Source organism: Lineus longissimus, chromosome 2, assembly GCF_910592395.1.
Source record: "Lineus longissimus chromosome 2, tnLinLong1.2, whole genome shotgun sequence".
Lineage (NCBI taxonomy): Eukaryota > Metazoa > Nemertea > Pilidiophora > Heteronemertea > Lineidae > Lineus > Lineus longissimus.
Window position 1 is genome coordinate 11,274,683 of NC_088309.1, and position 19,779 is coordinate 11,294,461.

Here is a 19,779-nt window from a genome sequence, read left to right on the forward strand (position 1 = left end):
GAAATAAGGACTCCTTACTCACTGCTAGATAACTACCGCGGGATCACAATAACGTCTACCTTTGTGGCAAGCTGCTGGAGCTGATCTGCCTCATGTGCACTGAGAAAGACCTTACTGATGGGCAAAATGGATTAAAGTATGGTTTCTCAGCTGGAAGATCACCATCAATGGCCTATGTTCTTGTGACCGAAGCCATCGCCGAGACCAGGGAAATGAAACAGGACATGTTGATCTGCTCACTGGATGCCCGCAAGCCCGGCCCCCTCACTCCATTAATTTAGGGGGTACCTATGCTTGTACCAGAATTTCAGAGTGACCCCCTTTGGTAGGGAACACAGAAAATGATAGACCCCTTAAGTAGGGGACAGGACTGATTTTTACCACCCTTTTTGAGGGATTTTTCTAAGAAATCAACCCCTTTATTAAGGTGAACCTATCTCCAACGGTCCTCGGGGTCCTCGTTGATGGAGAAAAACCGGGAGAAAGCACGTGTCTGCGGCGTGGTCGTTTACCGAACAAAAAGGATACCCTTAAATACGGGGTGTGGACCCTAAAATACGGGGCGCACATTAATGGGACTCTCAGCATACCCCTTTTACAGAAATTGAACGGAACTGATCGGCAAAATTGACCCTTTCTTCATGGTTTGAACGGGGTTTTCTCCGTACCTCAAACCTGAAAAAGTGACCCTTTTCCGTACATTTCCCGTACGCGCATGCGGTCACAAAAAATTTTGAGTGAGGGGGCCGGGCCCGCAAGGCCTTTGATGTTATGTCCCACTCTCGCCTCAAACTCAAGATGTTCGCGTTCGGATCGGTACGCGGTACACCAATGAAGAAATCCCTGTGGTGCTTGATTGATGATCTGTATGACTAAAGTACAGAGGTTGTGATATGGTGCAGCGAAGACAGCAGAGAGTATGCAGTCCGACAAGGAGTGAAGCACACTGGGCGCAGGGCTAAGGGCGTAGTTATGTCTCCAACACTATACAAGTTGTATGCTAACGACCTGGCATCGTCTCTAATGAATTCGGTGGTAATAACATAATTATGGAAGACAAGGACAAAGTTAGGGATGTGAAAATGACCATTTTACATCCCAATTTTGTACCTGCAATAGAAAGTTTAGTATGAAATCTACAGATGAAATGAAGAAAACAATGAAAATGGAGAGCAAAAATAAAAGAACTTGGAGCATAGAATGTACCATTGAATCCCCATAATCGTAACTTCCTTGGCCCAGTAACTGTATCAGGACCTGGGCATGAAGACAGGCTTCCGTCTTGAGGATAGAAGACAGTTCTCTGCTCCTTGGTTGTGTTAAGGACAGAGACAGGCTTAATAATATTGTATCAGGCTCAGGGCATGAAGACATGCTTCCGTCTAGTCTCCAATACAGAAGAATGTTCTCCGGTCCTTGGTTGCGTTGAGGACAGTGACAGGCTAAACTGTATCAGGATCTGGGCATGAAGACAGGCTTCCGTCTCGAGGGCAGAAGATAGTTATCTGGTCCTTGGTTGTGTTCAGGACAGAGAAGGGCTAAGCTGTATCAGGTTCAGCGCATGAAGACATGCTTCCGTCTGGTCTCCAATACAGAAGAATGTTCTCCGGTCCTTGGTTGTGTTCAAGACAGAGAAGGGCTAAACTGTATCAGGATCTGGGCATTAAGACAGCTTCTGTATCGAGGACAGAAGAGAGTTCTCATGCCCTTGGTTGTGTTCAGGACAGAGACGTGCTAAACTGTATCAGGCTCAGGGCATGAAGACAGGCTTCAGTATCGAAGACAGAAGAAAGTTCTCAGGTCCTTGGTTGTGCTGAGGACAGAGACGGGCTAAACTGTATCAGGATCTGGGCATGAAGACAGGCTTCTGTATCGAGAACAGAAGACAGTTCTCTGCTCCTTGGTTGAGGTGAGGACAGAGACGGGCTAAACTGTATCAGACTCAGGGTATGAAGGCAGGCTTCTGTCGTGAGGACAGTAGACAGTTCTCAGGTCCTTGGTTGTGTTTAGGACAGAGACGGGCTAAACTGTGACGGGCTAAACTGTATCAGGATCTGGGCATGAAGACAGGCTTCTGTATCGAGAACAGAAGACAGTTCTCTGCTCCTTGGTTGAGTTGAGGACAGAGACGGGCTAAACTGTATCAGACTCAGGGCATGAAGGCAGGCTTCCGTCGTGAGGACAGTAGACAGTTCTCAGGTCCTTGGTTGTGTTTAGGACAGAGACGGGCTAAACTGTGACGGGCTAAACTGTATCAGGATCTGGGCATGAAGACAGGCTTCTGTATCGAGAACAGAAGACAGTTCTATGCTCCTTGGTTGAGTTGAGGACAGAGACGGGCTAAACTGTATCAGGCTCAGGGCATGAAGACATGCTTCCGTCTAGTCTCCAGTACAGAAGAATGTTCTCTAGTCCTTGGTTGTGTTGAAGACAGGCTTCCGTCTGGAGAACAGAAGACAGTTCTCTGCTCATTGGTTGTGTTGAAGACAGAGACGGGCTAAACTGGATCAGGATCTTGACGGTTCGGCGCTGAAAGTGTTTGACTGTGGATCGGCTGCTGGTATTTTCGAGGATACATTGGAATTAGGGTATCCTGAGCTTCAGACCTTTATACTCCTTCGTCATATCGAGAGGCGGAGGATATTGTAAACCACTGGTGCCTAGATGGTTAAAGGGGTACGCCGGTCGTTGACGTATATTTACTGTTTGGTCCAATCATATCTAGTTCCTACTTCTAACGCCAATCAACTCCAATAGTCAGTAGTCAAACGCTCGAGCGCTATCTGTATACAATTGGTTCGTGTATAAGTTTTCCCGACCGCTGCAAGTTAGTTCAGTCCGACTTTGTGTTTTAAGGATGCGGGTTACTTTGTTGCCCGATGACCATCCTCCTCCCTCTGTACACAAGCTCGGTCAATAGTGTCGAATGTTGGCCTGTGCTTTAGGACGCCTGATGACCAATTAATTAGATGTTCGAGTGACCCTGCTCGTAGGGTCGGAGAAACGAACAGCGAACATTGACCCCGGATTTCCTCAGGATGGCTTTAGATGTAGACAAACTTGTTACTGATGGGAGTAATGCTGACAAAATCGGAGTGATTTATAAGCGTCTCGCCAGTTTATTTGTAAGTATAGATTAAACCAGTTAGGTTGCGGAAAATACTCGCCACATTTATCCGAGGACTTTATTTGACACGTGGCGGAAAACGACAGTGAAACCACCTGCTATGTTTCTGAATCGAGAAAGTCCTAATCCTAGTCAGCAGTGAAGGACATGGCAGATTCATCTTGACCACAAAAGCTTTTGCATCTCACAAGATCCGGTTATGGACCATGGGAAGGTTCAGGGAGTTGCAACTCCCTGAAAAGGGCGAGAAGGCGGCCAGTGCACGATTCTGCTGACACGGCCTGGTCCAGCTGGACTTATGCTAATTGCTTTGATACCATCAAAAAATAATCGTCGCCCAAAAAGGCAAAAAAGCATTATAAAAGTTGCGCTTGGTAGGATTCGAACCCACAACACAGGTCATGCCAGTCTGACGCTCTATGCTCTGAGCTAACGCGCCACAACTTCTGAAAGTTGTTCGACCACTTTGTGGAGTTTGATTTGCCCTTTCTTCGACGATTTGCGCATGTCCCTGCCATGATTAGCCCCTTTGCGCATGACCATGTCATGATTAGCCCATTTACGCATGTCTTTGGAATGGCACTGTGATTGCGAGGGCATTTTCAAATTGCGTGGTGAACAAACACTCCCGATTTCTCATGTTAGACCGTGTTTACGTTGTCAAAAAGCGTGATCAAATGTAAGTACGATGTTCTTTGTTACTGTTTATTAGGCGTATTTAGTCACTGTTGATTTTTCAGGCCGAAATATTATGTTCTAAAGGTACTGCGGTGTATACCAATCAATACACTGCATGTATGCCTCGTGTTGTGGGTTCGAACCAAATAAGCGGAGATGTGCCAAAGGCTTCCATCTTTGACCTTGCACCTCCACCGCATATTAATATCGTCTTTTATTGTTATGTTTTAGGTCACGTACCCGTAATAAACGTCTAAGCCATATTTCAGTTGAATAAAGACAATCCGCCACACTCGCATAACTTTTTCCCAGAGGCTTAGTTAATGAGGAACGCTTTCCATCCAAATACAGTGGAACCTCTGTTAGCGAACACCTCTCTATTAAGGACAACCTCTCTATTAAGGACACAAGTTTTGGTCCCAAAATTGGTCGTTTCCATTCAATTTGACCTCGTGAATCATTTCGACCTACTTTGAGATGTAAGAGGCCCCTATTGTCGGCTTTGTGTAACTATATCTTGCCTGCCTAGCTGCTGCCTATATTCTCCCTTTAATATCAACACCAGTGACTAGTGATGTTTCCTAAACACCAGACCGATTTAATTGTGGTTTGCACAGGGTTGTCATCAATCTTGTTGTCCATATGAGATTGTATTCTTCTGTCTTTGCAGACAGCTCTACTGCAAGAGCAGGCCTAGATTTTTGGTATCGGGAGGTTCTTCAACCGAAGGAGGGTCAAGTTTGGAGGCAAGCTACAAGGTTAGAATAGATATATTAGTTTGTAAAGTGAAAAAGTTTGAAAGTTTGTGAAATTGTATCCTTCTATCTTTGCAGAAAGCTCTACTGGAAGAGCAGCGGGCCTAGTGCAGGCAAAGATTTCTGGTATCGGGAGGTTCTTCAACCGAAGGAGGGTCTATTTTGGAGGCAAGCTACAAGGTTAGGATAGATATTAGTTTGTAAAGTGAAAAAGTTTGAAAGTTTATGAAATTGTACCCTTCTATCTTTGCAGAAAGTTCTACTGGAAGAGCAGGCCTAGATATCTGGTATCGGGAGGTTCTTCAACCGGAGGAGGGTCAAGTTTGGAGGCAAGCTACAAGGTAAGAATAGATATTAGTTTGTAAAGTGAAAAAGTTTGAAAGTTTGTGAAATTGTATCCTTCTATCTTTGCAGACAGTTCAACTGGAAGTGCAGGCCTAGATATCTGGTATCGGGAGGTTCTTCAACCGAAGGAGGGTCTAGTTTGGAGGCAAGCTACAAGGTTAGAATAGACATTAGTTTGTAAAGTGAAAAAGTTTGAAAGTTTATGAAATTGTACCCTTCTATCTTTGCAGACAGTTCAACTGGAAGTGCAGGCCTAGATATCTGGTATCGGGAGGTTCTTCAACCGAAGGAGGGTCTAGTTTGGAGGCAAGCTACAAGGTTAGAATAGACATTAGTTTGTAAAGTGAAAAAGTTTGAAAGTTTATGAGATTGTATCCTTCTATCTTTGCAGAAAGTTCTACTGGAAGAGCAGGCCTAGATTTTTGGTATCGGGAGGTTCTTCAACCGAGGGAGGGTCTAGTTTGGAGGCAAGCTACAAGGTTAGAATAGACATTAGTTTGTAAAGTGAAAAAGTTTGAAAGTTTATGAGATTGTATCCTTCTATCTTTGCAGAAAGTTCTACTGGAAGAGCAGGCCTAGATTTTTGGTATCGGGAGGTTCTTCAACCGAGGGAGGGTCTAGTTTGGAGGCAAGCCACAAGGTTAGAATAGATATTAGTTTGTAAAGTGAAAAAGTTTGAAAGTTTGTGAAATTGTATCCTTCTATCTTTGCAGGCAGTTCAACTGGAAGTGCAGGCCTAGTGCAGGCAAAGATTTCTGGTATCGGGAGGTTCTTCAAACGGAGGAGGGTCTGCTTTGAAGGCAAGCCACAAGGTTAAAATAGATATTAGTTTGTAAAGTGAAAAAGTTTGAAAGTTTATGAAATTGTACCCTTCTATCTTTGCAGAAAGTTCTACTGGAAGAGCAGGCCTAGATATCTGGTATTAGGAGGTTCTTCAACCGAAGGAGGGTCTAGTTTGGAGGCAAGTCACAAGGTTAGAATAGATATTAGTTTGTAACGTGAAAAAGTTTGACAGTTGATGAGATTGTTTTCTTCTATCTTTGCAGACAGTTCAACTGGAAGTGCAGGCCTAGATATCAGGTATCGGGAGGTTTTTCTTTAGAATCCTACTTTTAAATCCCACTTGCACGTTTTCTTTAGTAATGACTTTTATTTTATCCTGTATTGATGTTTTAATGTTTTATTATAAATTGTAAAGCGCTTAGAAGTTTTAACAACGTTAAGCGCTATACAAATTTTTTAATAAAAATAATAATAATAATAATAATAATAATAATAATAACAATAATAATTAATAATCAATAATGAGAGGTTGCAAGTCTCAGTATTGTCGCTGCCTTTGGGATGACAATGAACGACCCTCCCAACCAACCTGAGGGAGAGCCTCAAGGTAAGACCTGATCCTTGACTCAGCTTGGCCACAAAATGGCGCAGACAGTCTGCTATTTTGATGCCTTAAATTTTTCGGAAAGATTTAATACATCTTGCTCGGATTGGTGATTTTTCTGCAAGGTTTAAGAAATCTTGCTAAGGATTGATTGAACTGCCTCATTCTGATTCCATATTTTATAGGTTCAACTAGTCTTTTAGGTGAGAGATTGCAAGTCTCGGTATTGTCGCTGCCTTTCGGATGACAATGAACGACCCTCCCAACCAACCTGAGGGAGAGCCTCAAGGTTCGACCTGATCCTTGACTCAGCTTGGCCACAAAATGGCGCAGACAGTCTGCTATTTTGATGCCTTAAATTTTTCGGAAAGATTCAATACATCTTGCTCGGATTGGTGATTTTTCTGCAAGGTTTAAGACATCTTGCTAAGGATTGATTGAACTGCCTCATTCTGATTCCATATTTTATAGGTTCAACTAGTCTTTTAGGTGAGAGATTGCAAGTCTCGGTATTGTCGCTGCCTTTGGGAAGACAATGAACGACCCTCCCAACCAACCTGAGGGAGAGCCTCAAGGTTAGACCTGATCCTTTACTCAGCTTGGCCACAAAATGGAGCAGATAGTCTGCTATTTCAATGCCATAGATTTTTTGGCAAGATTTAATACATCTTGCTTGGATTGGCGATTTTTCAGCAAGGTTTAAGACATCTTTCTAAGGATTGATTGAAATGCCTCATTCTGATTCCATATTTTATAGGTTCAACTAGTCTTTTAGGTGAGACGTTGCAAGTCTCGGTATTGTTGCTGCCTTTGGGATGACGAAGAACGACCCTCCCAACCAATATGAGGAAGAGCCTCAAGGTTAGACCAGATCCTTGACTCAGCTTGGCCACAAAATGGCGCAGACAGTCTGCTATTTTAATGCCATAGATTTAGCGGCAAGATTTAATACATCTTGCTCGGATTGGAGATTTTTCTGCAAGGTTTAAGACATCTTGCTAAGGATTGATTGAAATGCCTCATTCTGATTCCATATTTTATAGGTTCAACTAGTCTTTTAGGTGAGAGGTTGCAAGTCTCGGTATTGTCGCTGCCTTTGGGATGACGAAGAACGACCCTCCCAACCAACCTGAGGGAGAGCCTCAAGGTTAGACCTGATCCTTGACTCAGCTTGGCCACAAAATGGAGCAGACAGTCTGCTATTTCAATGCCATAGTCTTTTAAGTGAGAGATTGCAAGTCTCGGTATTGTCGCTGCCTTTGGGAAGACAATGAACGACCCTCCCAACCAACCTGAGGGAGAGCCTCAAGGTCAGACCTGATCCTTGACTCAGCTTGGCCACAAAATGGCGCAGATAGTCTGCTATTTCAATGCCATAGATTTTTTGGCAAGATTTAATACATCTTGCTTGGATTGGAGATTTTTCAGCAAGGTTTAAGACATCTTTCTAAGGATTGATTGAAATGCCTCATTCTGATTCCATATTTTATAGGTTCAACTAGTCTTTTAGGTGAGAGGTTGCAAGTCTCGGTATCATCACTGCCTTTTGGATGACAATGAACGACTCTCACAACCGACCTGAGGGAGAGCCTCAAGGTTAGACCTGCTCCTTGACTCAGCTTGGCCACAAAATGGCGCAGATAGTCTGCTATTTCAATGCCATAGATTTTTCGGCAAGATTTAATACATCTTGCTCGGATTGGAGATTTTTCTGCAAGGTTTAAGACATCTTGCTAAGGATTGATTGAAATGCCTCATTCTGATTCCATATTTTATAGGTTCAACTAGTCTTTTAGGTGAGAGATTGCAAGTCTCGGTATTGTCGCTGCCTTTGGGATGACGAAGAACGACCCTCCCAACCAATCTGAGGGAGCGCCTCAAGGTTAGACCTGATCCTTGACTCAGCTTGGCCACAAAATGGCGCAGACAGTCTGCTATTTTAATGCCATAGATTTTGCAGCAAGATTTAATACATCTTGCTCGGATTGGAGATTTTTCTGCAAGGTTTAAGACATCTTGCTAAGGATTGATTGAAATGCCTCATTCTGATTCCATATTTTATAGGTTCAACTAGTCTTTTAGGTGAGAGGTTGCAAGTCTCGGTATTGTCGCTGCCTTTGGGATGACGAAGAACGACCCTCCCAACCAACCTGAGGGAGAGCCTCAAGGTTAGACCTGCTCCTTGACTCAGCTTGGCAACAAAATGGAGCAGACAGTCTGCTATTTCAATGCCATAGATTTTTCGGCAAGATTTAATACATCTTGCTCGGATTGGTGATTTTTCTGCAAGGTTTAAGACATCTTGCTAAGGATTGATTGAAATGCCTCATTCTGATTCCATATTTGAAAGGTTCAACGAGTCTTTTAGGTGAGAGATTGCAAGTCTCGGTATTGTCGCTGCCTTTGGGATGACAATGAACGACCCTCCCGAATAACCTGAGGGAGAGCCTCAAGGTAAGACCTGATTCTTTACTCAGCTTGGCCACAAAATGGCGCAGATACTCTGCTATTTCAATGCCATAGATTTTTTGGCAACATTTAATACATCTTGCTCGGATTGGAGATTTTTCTGCAAGGTTTAAGACATCTTGCTAAGGATTGATTGAAATGCCTCATTCTGATTCCATATTTTATAGGTTCAACTAGTCTTTTAGGTGAGAGGTTGCAAGTCTCGGTATTGTCGCTGCCTTTGGGATGACAATGAACAACCCTCCCAACCAACCTGAGGGAGAGCCTCAAGGTAAGACCTGATCCTTTACTCAGCTTGGCCACAAAATGGCGCAGATAGTCTGCTATTTCAATGCCATAGATTTTTTGGCAAGATTTAATACATCTTGCTCGTATTGGAGATTTTTCAGCAAGGTTTAAGACATCTTTCTAAGGATTGATTGAAATGCCTCATTCTGATTCCATATTTTACAGGTTCAACTAGTCTTTTAGGTGAGAGGTTGCAAGTCTCGGTATCATCACTGCCTTTGGGATGACAATGAACGACTCTCACAACCAACCTGAGGGAGAGCCTCAAGGTTAGACCTCCGTGACTCAGCTTGGCCACAAAATGGCGCAGATAGTCTGCTATTTCAATGCCATAGATTTTTCGGCAAGATTTAATACATCTTGCTCGGATTTGAGATTTTTCTGCAAGGTTTAAGACATCTTGCTAAGTATTGATTGAAATGCCTCATTCTGATTCCATATTTTATAGGTTCAACTAGTCTTTTAGGTGAGACGTTGCAAGTCTCGGTATTGTTGCTGCCTTTGGGATGACGAAGAACGACACTCCCAACCAATCTGAGGGAGAGCCTCAAGGTTAGACCTGATCCTTGACTCAGCTTGGCCACAAAATGGCGCAGACAGTCTGCTATTTTAATGCCATTGATTTAGCGGCAAGATTTAAACATCTTGCTCGGATTGGAGATTTTTCTGCAAGGTTTAAGACATCTTGCTAAGGATTGATTGAAATGCCTCATTCTGATTCCATATTTTATAGGTTCAACTAGTCTTTTAGGTGAGAGGTTGCAAGTCTCGGTATTGTCGCTGCCTTTGGGATGACGAAGAACGACCCTCCCAACCAACCTGATGGAGAGCCTCAAGGTTAGACCTTATCCTTGACTCAGCTTGGCCACAAAATGGCGCAGACAGTCTGCTATTTTGATGCCTTAAATTTTTCGGCAAGATTTAATACATCTTGCTCGGATTGGAGATTTTTCTGCAAGGTTTAAGACATCTTTCTAAGGATTGATTGAAATGCCTCATTCTGATTCCATATTTTACGGGTTCAACTAGTCTTTTAGGTGAGAGGTTGCAAGTCTCGGTATCATCACTGCCTTTGGGATGACAATGAACGACTCTCACAACCAACCTGAGGGAGAGCCTCAAGGTTAGACCTGATCCTTGACTCAGCTTGGCCACAAAATGGCGCAGACAGTCTTTTATTTTGATGCCTTAAGTTTTTCGGCAAGATTTAATACATCTTGCTCGGATTGGTGATTTTTCTGCAAGGTTTAAGACATCTTGCTAAGGATTGATTGAACTGCCTCATTCTGATTCCATATTTTATAGGTTCAACTAGTCTTTTAGGTGAGAGATTGCAAGTCTCGGTATTGTCGCTGCCTTTGGGATGACAATGAACGACCCTCCCAACCAACCTGAGGGAGAGCCTCAAGGTTCGACCTGATCCTTTACTCAGCTTGGCCACAAAATGGCGCAGATAGTCTGCTATTTCAATGCATAGATTTTTTGGCAAGATTTAATACATCTTGCTCGGATTGGAGATTTTTCAGCAAGGTTTAAGACCTCTTTCTAAGGATTGATTGAAATGCCTCATTCTGATTCCATATTTTATAGGTTCAACTAGTCTTTTAGGTGAGAGGTTGCAAGTCTCGGTATTGGTGCTGCCTTTGAGATGACGATGAACGACCCTCCCAACCAACCTGAGGGAGAGCCTCAAGGTAAGACCTGATCCTTGACTCAGCTTGGCCACAAAATGGCGCAGACAGTCTGCTATTTTAATGCCATAGATTTTGCGGCAAGATTTAAATACTTCTTGCTCGGATTGGAGATTTTTCTGCAAGGTTTAAGACACCTTGCTAAGGATTGATTGAAATGCCTTATTCTGATTCCATATTTTATAGGTTCAACTAGTCTTTTCGGTGAGAGGTTGCAAGTCTCGGTATTATCGCTGCCTTTGGGATGACGAAGAACGACCCTCCTAACGAACCTGAGGGAGAGCCTCAAGGTAAGACCTGATCCTTGACTCAGCTTGGCCACAAAATGGCGCAGATAGTCTGCTATTTCAATGCCATAGATTTTTTGGCAAGATTTAATACATCTTGCTCAGATTGGAGATTTTTCTGCAAGGTTTAAGACATCTTGCTAAGGATTGATTGAAATGCCTCATTCTGATTCCATATTTTATAGGTTCAACTAGTCTTTTAGGTGAGAGGTTGCAAGTCTTGGTATTGTCGCTGCCTTTGGGATGACAATGAACGACCCTCCCAACCAACCTGAGGGAGAGCCTCAAGGTTAGACCTGATCCTTGACTCAGCTTGGCCACAAAATGGCGCAGATAGTCTGCTATTTTAATGTCATAGATTTTTCGGCAAGATTTAATACATCTTGCTCGGATTGGAGATTTTTCTGCAAGGTTTAAGACATCTTGTTAAGGATTGATTGAAATGCCTCATTCTGATTCCATATTTTGAAGGTTCAACTAGTCTTTTAGGTGAGAGGTTGCAAGTCTCGGTATCATCACTGCCTTTGGGATGACGAAGAACGACCCTCCCAACCAACCTGAGGGAGAGCCTCAAGGTTAGACCTGATCCTTGACTCAGCTTGGCCACAAAATGGCGCAGACAGTCTGCTATTTTAATGCCTTAAATTTTTCGGCAAGATTTAATACATCTTGCTCGGATTGGTGATTTTTTAGCAAGGTTTAAGACATCTTGCTAAGGATTGATTGAAATGCCTCATTCTGATCCCATATTTTATAGGTTCAACTAGTCTTTCAGGTGAGAGGTTGGAAGTCTCGGTATTGTTGCTGCCTTTGGGATGACAATGAACGACCCTCCCAACCAACCTGTTCTGGCGAAGCCAGTTTGTTTTGATCATGTTGATCAGAACTGTCAGATTTGCCATGTGCTTATGTTTATGTTTACATTGGGCAGAACCACTACCAGGATGATGTCTGTCATGTGATAACTGCTGGCTATTGTTGATTGGCTGCCCTTGCAGTGTTTATTCTGGGAACAGTATAAAGGCCTAGGAGTTCAGGGAACTAATTGCATTCCAAGCTGAGACTTTGGCTGAGTAGGAGCCAACACCGATTTCTTGAGAAGACAGAAGATTGCCAATGGTGGACACCTGGCTGGTATGGTAATTCAGCCATGGTGAGGTGAAGGATCTGTGAGCGTGGATAGCCGGTACAGGAGAAGGGCCAAGGAAGCTTCTGCTGTTTTAGAACTATGCATGTGGGCTTAGTTCAGTACATGGTGGTACTATAATTGTTGGCTTGACCCCGAGCCCAAGGTGTGTCTGGCGACACCCTTTTCTGGAGAAGGAAGCCATCTTGTCCAGAGTTTATACATTGGAAAAAGCAGACCAGACTTGTAATTTATCTGCTACAAAAAGATGTTCTTTGCTCTATTGTTGATGCACGGATTTGATATACCGGTGAGGTGATGGTGTGGAACATCGATGTTTAGTTGAAGACGAAGTCAACCCATAGATTGTAGGCGTCAGTTAGTGATGGTGGTTTATGGTGCCAGTGTTCAAGAAGTTTGATGTTCTTCCTACCCTGTGAGATATCCTTGTGAGAGGTCATTGATGTTGTGACGGTTCCGGAAGACGAGACGGCGGTGCCCGTATTTCCCACCCGTACTACAGTAACTCATTGATGATCAGTCCAGTCTAATTTGATCTCACCATTAGCGAAAATCGGTGTCTTGGAATGCCATTAGTCTGGACTTGATTACCTTTGGAGTATCACATCAAATCAGTTAGTGCTCAACGTTAGAGTTTGTCTTTGCTTCACGCTCGGTCGTGAAGTGTTTTGTTTGAAGCACCGGTTGTGTTACCGTTTGTCGGGCACTTTGTATCGTGGACCAGAAGCACCTGTTGTGTTACCGTTTGTCGGCACTTTGTATCGTGGAACACTTTGTATCGTGGAATTATATCCAACTTAACTTAAACTGCCCCTTAGTGGATTGCAACTCCGTTGAGGTGAACAAGCTACAGCTCCGGGCCAAGTGGAGAGAATCGGAGAAGAGAGGCGTCCGAAGACGAGAGCGAGAGGGATCGGCCCAGCTGTGGATTGTGGATAGACGAACGACAAGGATTGACAACGTGATTGACTTGGTTAGTATGGTCAATCCTCGTACCTTTAATACAGTCCTCTAATTTTGATATTGCTTTGCAGCCACGCATTAACATTTGGTCTCTCCGACCGGATCCTATCTGATTTGGAGAAAACGTTACTAGTCCTAAGGGTGCAGTTTAAGTTGAGGAGTTTTATAGACTGATTTTATTATATTCGTCAAAAATTGTCATTTTGTTGCTGTTTCTTCGACCGACTCGATGGCCACTCGTCCACGGCGTGAGCCGTGAGGGAAGGCGAAGACCTGCTCGCTTTGGTGAATATGAATGTGATGAAGGTGCCAGCTACTTGGGTGCTCCAGCCAGTCAAATGATGATGAGTGATGCTGACACGCAGTTGAAGTTAGAGCGAGCGACCCGCAGCCTGGAGAAGCAGTTTAGTCGGAATGTTACCAAAGCTGAAGGTGTGATAACTTCCTGGGGAAGACGAACTTTGCTGAGGTCCGTCGAGAAGCCCCTACATCAGACCTTTGATGAATTGAAGTCCGTTGTTGCGGATTTGTATTGCATGATGGGAGACGCCGAGTATTACACCAAGCTCCAGGATTGGTTTGATGAGATGACAGCCCATGCAGAGGATGTGTTTGATAACATCACCCAGCATTTGTATACCCGCCAAGGCGAACCTGAGACCTGTTTTGAAGGTAGCATTCATTCCGATCGATTGAGCGATGTCAAAGTTTGGAATTGGTTGATGGAGACTACCACCAAGTCCAGGGGTACCGGTCTAGAGAAAGAAGAGAAACCTACCGAGAATCAGCCTAAATCGACTGCCCAGTTACTTTTAGTTGCCCAGCGGAATCCAGGTGGTAGTCATCGCCTGAGTCAGACAGATGCGGCTTCACAGCCCATAGGTGAGAAACCAGATGCTGATGACGACAACCGAGATGAGGAGACTAGAGAATCTGGGGAAGAAGATACGCAACAGCAGACTAAGGTGAAAGAGGTTGTGGTTGAGAAGAATATGGTAGGAGATGGAAAAGTGGTTGTAAAGGCTGAACCTGAACCTGAGCAGCATCGTGAACCACCTGGTGAACCATTGGTATCAATGAAGCGCAAGATTGCCAGCAACATACAAGATGGGGTTACATCAGAAAAGAAGATTGAAGACGGTGCGAAGCCAGAATTGTTCAGCAGTCGCCCAGGTCCTTTCCAATTCAGTCGACACCCAAGATTTCCAGTGGGAGCGATGCCGATAAAGAGAGAAGAGCCTACTCAGCCTAGTCGATCAATCATCAGGAATGCACCAGTTAGGACTAGAAGGAGTCCCAGACGAGAGCCTAGTCCAGAGCGGGAGGAAACCAACCCAGCAGCACTCCGTCAGTTCTTCCAGGGGATAGCCCAGGGGATAGCCAAGCCGAAGTTGCGACATTTCTCAGATGAAAAGGACAACTACTTTGACTGGCGAGAACAATTTGATATTTTTGTTGACTATGCCAAGATTCCAGTGAAGCACAAGATGGTAATGCTGAAGTCTGCCCTTGGTGGCAAACCGCTCAAGTTGATTGAGAATTTGGGATACACTGAAAGACAATATGAAATGGCATTGGATAAATTTGACATGCGATATGGTGGCGATAGGCGATTGTTACAGAAGCAGATTGACAAACTGAATGACACACCCAGAGTTAAGATGGACGATATACGCAGTATTGAAGAATTCGCGGACACACTGTATGACACCGTTGGGAAGATGGCTGAAAGTGGTCGCCGAGATGAACTGATTGGTGATTCAGCGATGTTAACCATGGTGATGAGGCATGTTCCTGAATCTCTACTGATGAAATACTATGACACAGACCCCGATGAAGATGGTTTGGCTACCTTTGCTGACTGGCTGATGAGCTATGTGAATAGACGTCTGGAGTTATTTCAGCTTAGAGCACCAGCAAAGAAACCCAGTGACACTTTTAAGAGGCCGGATGGCGAGATCCAGAAGAAAAGGACCTTCTATAGAGACAAGAATATGTCGTGGAATTCCAACACCACCCAGATGACAGCATCCTCCAAAGTCAAATGTCTGAAGTGTGGAGACAAGCATGGGATCGAGCAGTGCAAAGAGTGGAAATTGATGACTGTTCACCAGCGATGGCTGTTTATCAAGGATAAGGGAGCTTGCTACCGGTGTTTGAACAACACCGCCCATAGAGCCAGAGATTGTGACAAATCAAAAGTCTGTGGGAAGGATGGTTGTGAGAGGCAACATCACTCAGACTTGCATTCTACGCCCAAACCAGGCAAGAAGGATGACAGGAGAGATGAGCCAGTTCCACAGAAGAAATATGACCCCTCCTTTCAGAAGAAAGGAGAACCTGAGAAGAAAACCACTCAAACCAGCAGTCGTGTCCTGGCAGACAATATTGCTATTGATGTAATTGCACTGAGGTTGATTCAAGTGTTTGTTTTGGGGAAGAATGGGGAAAAGGTGACAGTCAATGCTTTACTGGATGAGGGCTCCGATACAAGCTATATACGTGAAGGAGTGGTGCAATCATAAGGCATCAGTGGCGTCAAAGGGCAGCTGGAGATAGCAATGTTCTCCAGTGCAGTGTCAACTCCCAGCTTGAAGACCAAGGTCATCATTGAAAGCCTAGATGAGAACTTTCGGAGGGGGATCGAAGTCTGGACCATGACGGAGATGTGTGCCAACATGAAGGTTTTGGATTGGGCCAAGCTGAAAAATGAGTATTCACATTTGAGTGGGATACCATTTCCCTCTTGTCCTGGAGGAAAGACCGTAGACCTTTTGTTGGGTTCTGACTATCCTGAATTGGGAGTTTGTTTGGAGGAACGACTTGGAGATCCTGGCGAGCCCACAGCTAGAAGGACCCCCCTAGGTTGGACGTGTGTGGGGAAAGTGAGAGCTAGGAGTGGTTTGAAACAGCAGAGTCAGACATTGTGCATGACTTCTAGTCCATGATTTCATGCCCTGCCACTGGATGAAGGTTTGAGAGCCCTATGGAACCAGGACTTGATCAACTGCCGAGATGTTCCAAACTACACAGTTGACGAAAAGAGGGCCCTGGACATAGCGGAGAAAACAATGAGACCAATTGGTGACCGGTTTGAGATTGGTATCCCTTGGAAGCAAGACCAACCAAATCTTCCAGACAATCGAGGAATGGCAGAGAGGAGGCTGAGAAGCTTAGAAGCACATCTAAAAAAGAAACCAGAGGTGCAGCGACAGTATCGAGATGCCTTTCAACAGAATGTTGATAAAGGATACATCCAGAAAGTTGGACCAGTTGAGGCGGCTAGAGATGGATGGTACTTGCCCCATTTTGCTATCGTGAAACAAGACAAGCAAACCACCAAGGTGCGTATAGTGTATGATGCAGCTGCCAGGTTTGGAGGAACCAGCCTCAATGATGAAATGTTGCCTGGGCCAAATTTGCAGAAAGACATTCTGGAGATCCTGCTCAACTTCAGACGGCGCCCAGTTGCTTTGATTGGCGATGTGAAGGAAATGTTTAGTCAGATTGTGCTCCAGTTAGAATGTAGACGTTACCACCGCCTCCTGTGGAGAGATTGTTACACAGATCGACCGATGGATACTTATGAAGCCGTGCGAGTAACATTTGGTGACAGGGCATCCCCATTCCTAGCCATGTATGTGCTACAAGAGCAAGCTCGACGGGCAGCACCAGACTACCCCTTGGCAAGTCAAGTGATTAAGGATTTCACATACATGGATGATGTCACCGACAGTTTTGAGACCACTGCAATTGCCGCAAAGATGATACCGGAGCTTAAAACAGTTGAGAAGCCTGGAGGATGGACAATCCGGAGATGGAGCAGCAATGAGCGAGAAGTGCTTGTTGGCCTGAGTGAAGAAGACAAAGCGACTGGTGTCCACTTCCAAGACAGCGACCTGCCTACTATGAAAACCCTTGGTGTCTGGTGGGATGCTGAAACAGACGTCTTCAGTTACTCCGTGAAGTTTGAGATGACCACAGTCAACACAAAGAGGGAGTTATTGAGTCTGGTAGCATAAGTTTTTGACCCTTTCCAGTTTTTGGCGCCTCTTGTGATCCGAGGAAAGATTGCTCTGCAGGGGGCGTGGATGAGTGGGAAAGACTGGGATGCTCAGCTGACTCCAGATGTGAAAAAGGTGGCAAAAGACTGGATCCAGGAGATGAGTCAAGCTCAAGATCTGAAGATTCCGAGGTGTTACAGAACGCGGCCAATCACTGATGTGAAGCACATTTCGATACATGTCTTCTCCGACGCGTCCCGAGAAGCCTATGCTGCCTGTTGCTACCTAAGATTTCTGTATGATGATGATACGACACAGGTGACATTCGTTGCTGCCAAGGCAAGAGTTGCCCCGCTGCGGGCTATCAGTATCCCAAGATTGGAGTTGATGGCAGCGGTGCTAGGTGTAAGGCTAGCCCGTATCATAGCCAAGATGCTGGAGATCTCAATTGGAGAGCACAGATTTTGGACAGACAGTACAGATGTACTATACTGGATCAGGGGACAGTCTCGACGGTACAAGCAGTTTGTGGCAAACAGAGTATCAGAGATACATGAACTCACCTCCCCCCAGCAATGGTGTCACATTCCTGGAAAATTAAACCCAGCAGACGACCCGTCACGAGGTGTGAAGATGACCGAGATGACTGACGATAAGAGATTGTGCAGAGGGCCAGATTTCCTGTGGAAAGGAGAGGAAGAATGGCCAAGGCAGGTGATGGAATCACTTGATGTGTCTGGAGCAACTGTTAGTGAAGTAGCCATGGGTGAAGAGAAGAAAGAGGCGAATTGCGCAGTAGCCCAAGTGAGTACACCAGTTCTACCAGCCGCATCATTTTCCAGCTGGACCAGATACCGAAGAATGGTGGCCTGGATGCTGTGCTTTGCCAAGAAACTACCCAAGAGGAAAGATGGGATGCGATCATTTACCCCTGATGAGTTGAGGCAAGCTGAGATTGGGATTTTGAGAGATGCTCAGAGACAAGTCTTCAAGTCTGAGATGTTGAGTGTACAGAAAAGTGAAGAACCCTGCCGTGGAAGTCTGAGAGATCTATGTCCCATGATTGATGACGATGGCCTGTTGAGAGTTGGTGGGAGATTGGAGAAGTCAGATCTGCCCTATGACGCTCAACACCCAATCATACTGCCCAAGAATCATCCTGTGACCACGTTGATCATCCGATCATTCCATTTGTTGGCATACCATGTGCGTGGAGTGAATGGACTGCTTGCCGATATCAGGACGAGATATTGGCCGGTGAATGGGCGAGAGGCTGTGAAGAAGTACGAGCTCACATGTGTCAAGTGTAAGGAACGAAAGAAGAAATTGTACCAGCAAAAGATGGCGTCACTACCTGGTCTGAGGGTCAAGATTCCAATCCGAGCGTTTGCCCACTGGAGTTGATTATGGCGGGCCATATCTTGTCAAGGTGACCAGGAAGATGAGGGACAAACGATACTTGTGTTTGTTTACCTGTTTGGCGTCTCGAGCGGTACACCTGGAGGTGGCTTTTGGATTGGATACCGCCAGCTTTCTGAATGCGCTGAGTAGGATGACAGCCAGACGAGGGCGCCCTCAGGTCATGGTCTCTGATAATGGAACAAACTTCCGGAGCGCTGACAGAGAATTAAGAGAACTGGTAAATGAACTTGACCAAGAACGCATCACCAATCATCTTGCAGAGAAAGGTATTGAATGGCGGTTCAATCCTCCCTTAGGAGCCCATCATGGAGGCGTCTTTGAGATCATGATAAAAGCTGCAAAGAAAGGGCTCAAGGCAATCCTGGGAGAGGCAGTGGTGAATGATGAGGGGTTTTCAACAGCTGTGGCAGAGGTAGAAGGTCTTCTGAATGCCCGACCTATCACCTACTGTGGCCAAGATCCGAAAGATGAGAATGTGTTGACCCCGAACCACTTTTTGATTGGACAAGCCGGGGGACAACTTGCTCCAGAAGTCACAGATGAGATCGCTTTCCATCCAAGAAATAGGTGGCGTTATGTACAGGACTTGGTGAAGAAAGTGTGGATTCGATGGCAAAAAGAATTCCTGTCCTTACTGCACAACAGACCAAAGTGGTTCAGAGTTGAAGAAGACATTAAACCTGGAGACATAGTGTTGATGGCTGATCCAGCAAAGCCGCGCGGGAGATGGCCATTAGGACGAATTCTAGAGGTCTTCCCGGGATCTGATGGCAGGGTCAGAGTTGTTCAAGTCTTTTCAAGAGGAAAAGAATGGCGACGACCAGTGAGCAAGCTAGTGCAGATTTTGTCTGCAGACGAAGACGCGAGAAGACCGATTTTGGATGATCGAAACCAGAAGATGACATCATTGGCAGACAATGGCGATGATGAAGACGAAGAGTAGAGGACCCTTTTTGCTTCGCTTTGTGACTTTGTCAAGTCACAAGGGGGGAAAATGTTCTGGCGAAGCCAGTTTGTTTTGATCATGTTGATCAGAACTGTCAGATTTGCCATGTGCTTATGTTTATGTTTACATTGGGCAGAACCACTACCAGGATGATGTCTGTCATGTGATAACTGCTGGCTATTGTTGATTGGCTGCCCTTGCAGTGTTTTTTTTGGGAACAGTATAAAGGCCTAGGAGTTCAGGGAACTAATTGCATTCCAAGCTGAGACT

The 19,779-nt window shown here is 44.9% G+C and overlaps 3 protein-coding genes across 3 annotated transcripts; all 3 read left to right on the plus strand.

The window, feature by feature from the left end:
* The first annotated feature begins 16,208 nt into the window (after positions 1 to 16,208).
* Positions 16,209 to 17,159, plus strand: LOC135499619 (uncharacterized). The gene has a single exon (XM_064790497.1). The coding sequence runs from the start codon at positions 16,209 to 16,211 to the stop codon at positions 17,157 to 17,159; it is 951 nt and encodes a 316-aa protein (XP_064646567.1).
* Positions 17,160 to 17,228: 69 nt separating this feature from the next.
* Positions 17,229 to 18,545, plus strand: LOC135499627 (uncharacterized). Its single transcript, XM_064790506.1, has one exon. The coding sequence runs from the start codon at positions 17,229 to 17,231 to the stop codon at positions 18,543 to 18,545; it is 1,317 nt and encodes a 438-aa protein (XP_064646576.1).
* Positions 18,546 to 18,693: 148 nt separating this feature from the next.
* Positions 18,694 to 19,506, plus strand: LOC135499635 (uncharacterized). Its single transcript, XM_064790517.1, has one exon. It carries the CDS (start codon positions 18,694 to 18,696, stop codon positions 19,504 to 19,506), a length of 813 nt encoding a protein of 270 aa, XP_064646587.1.
* The last annotated feature ends 273 nt before the right edge of the window (positions 19,507 to 19,779 follow it).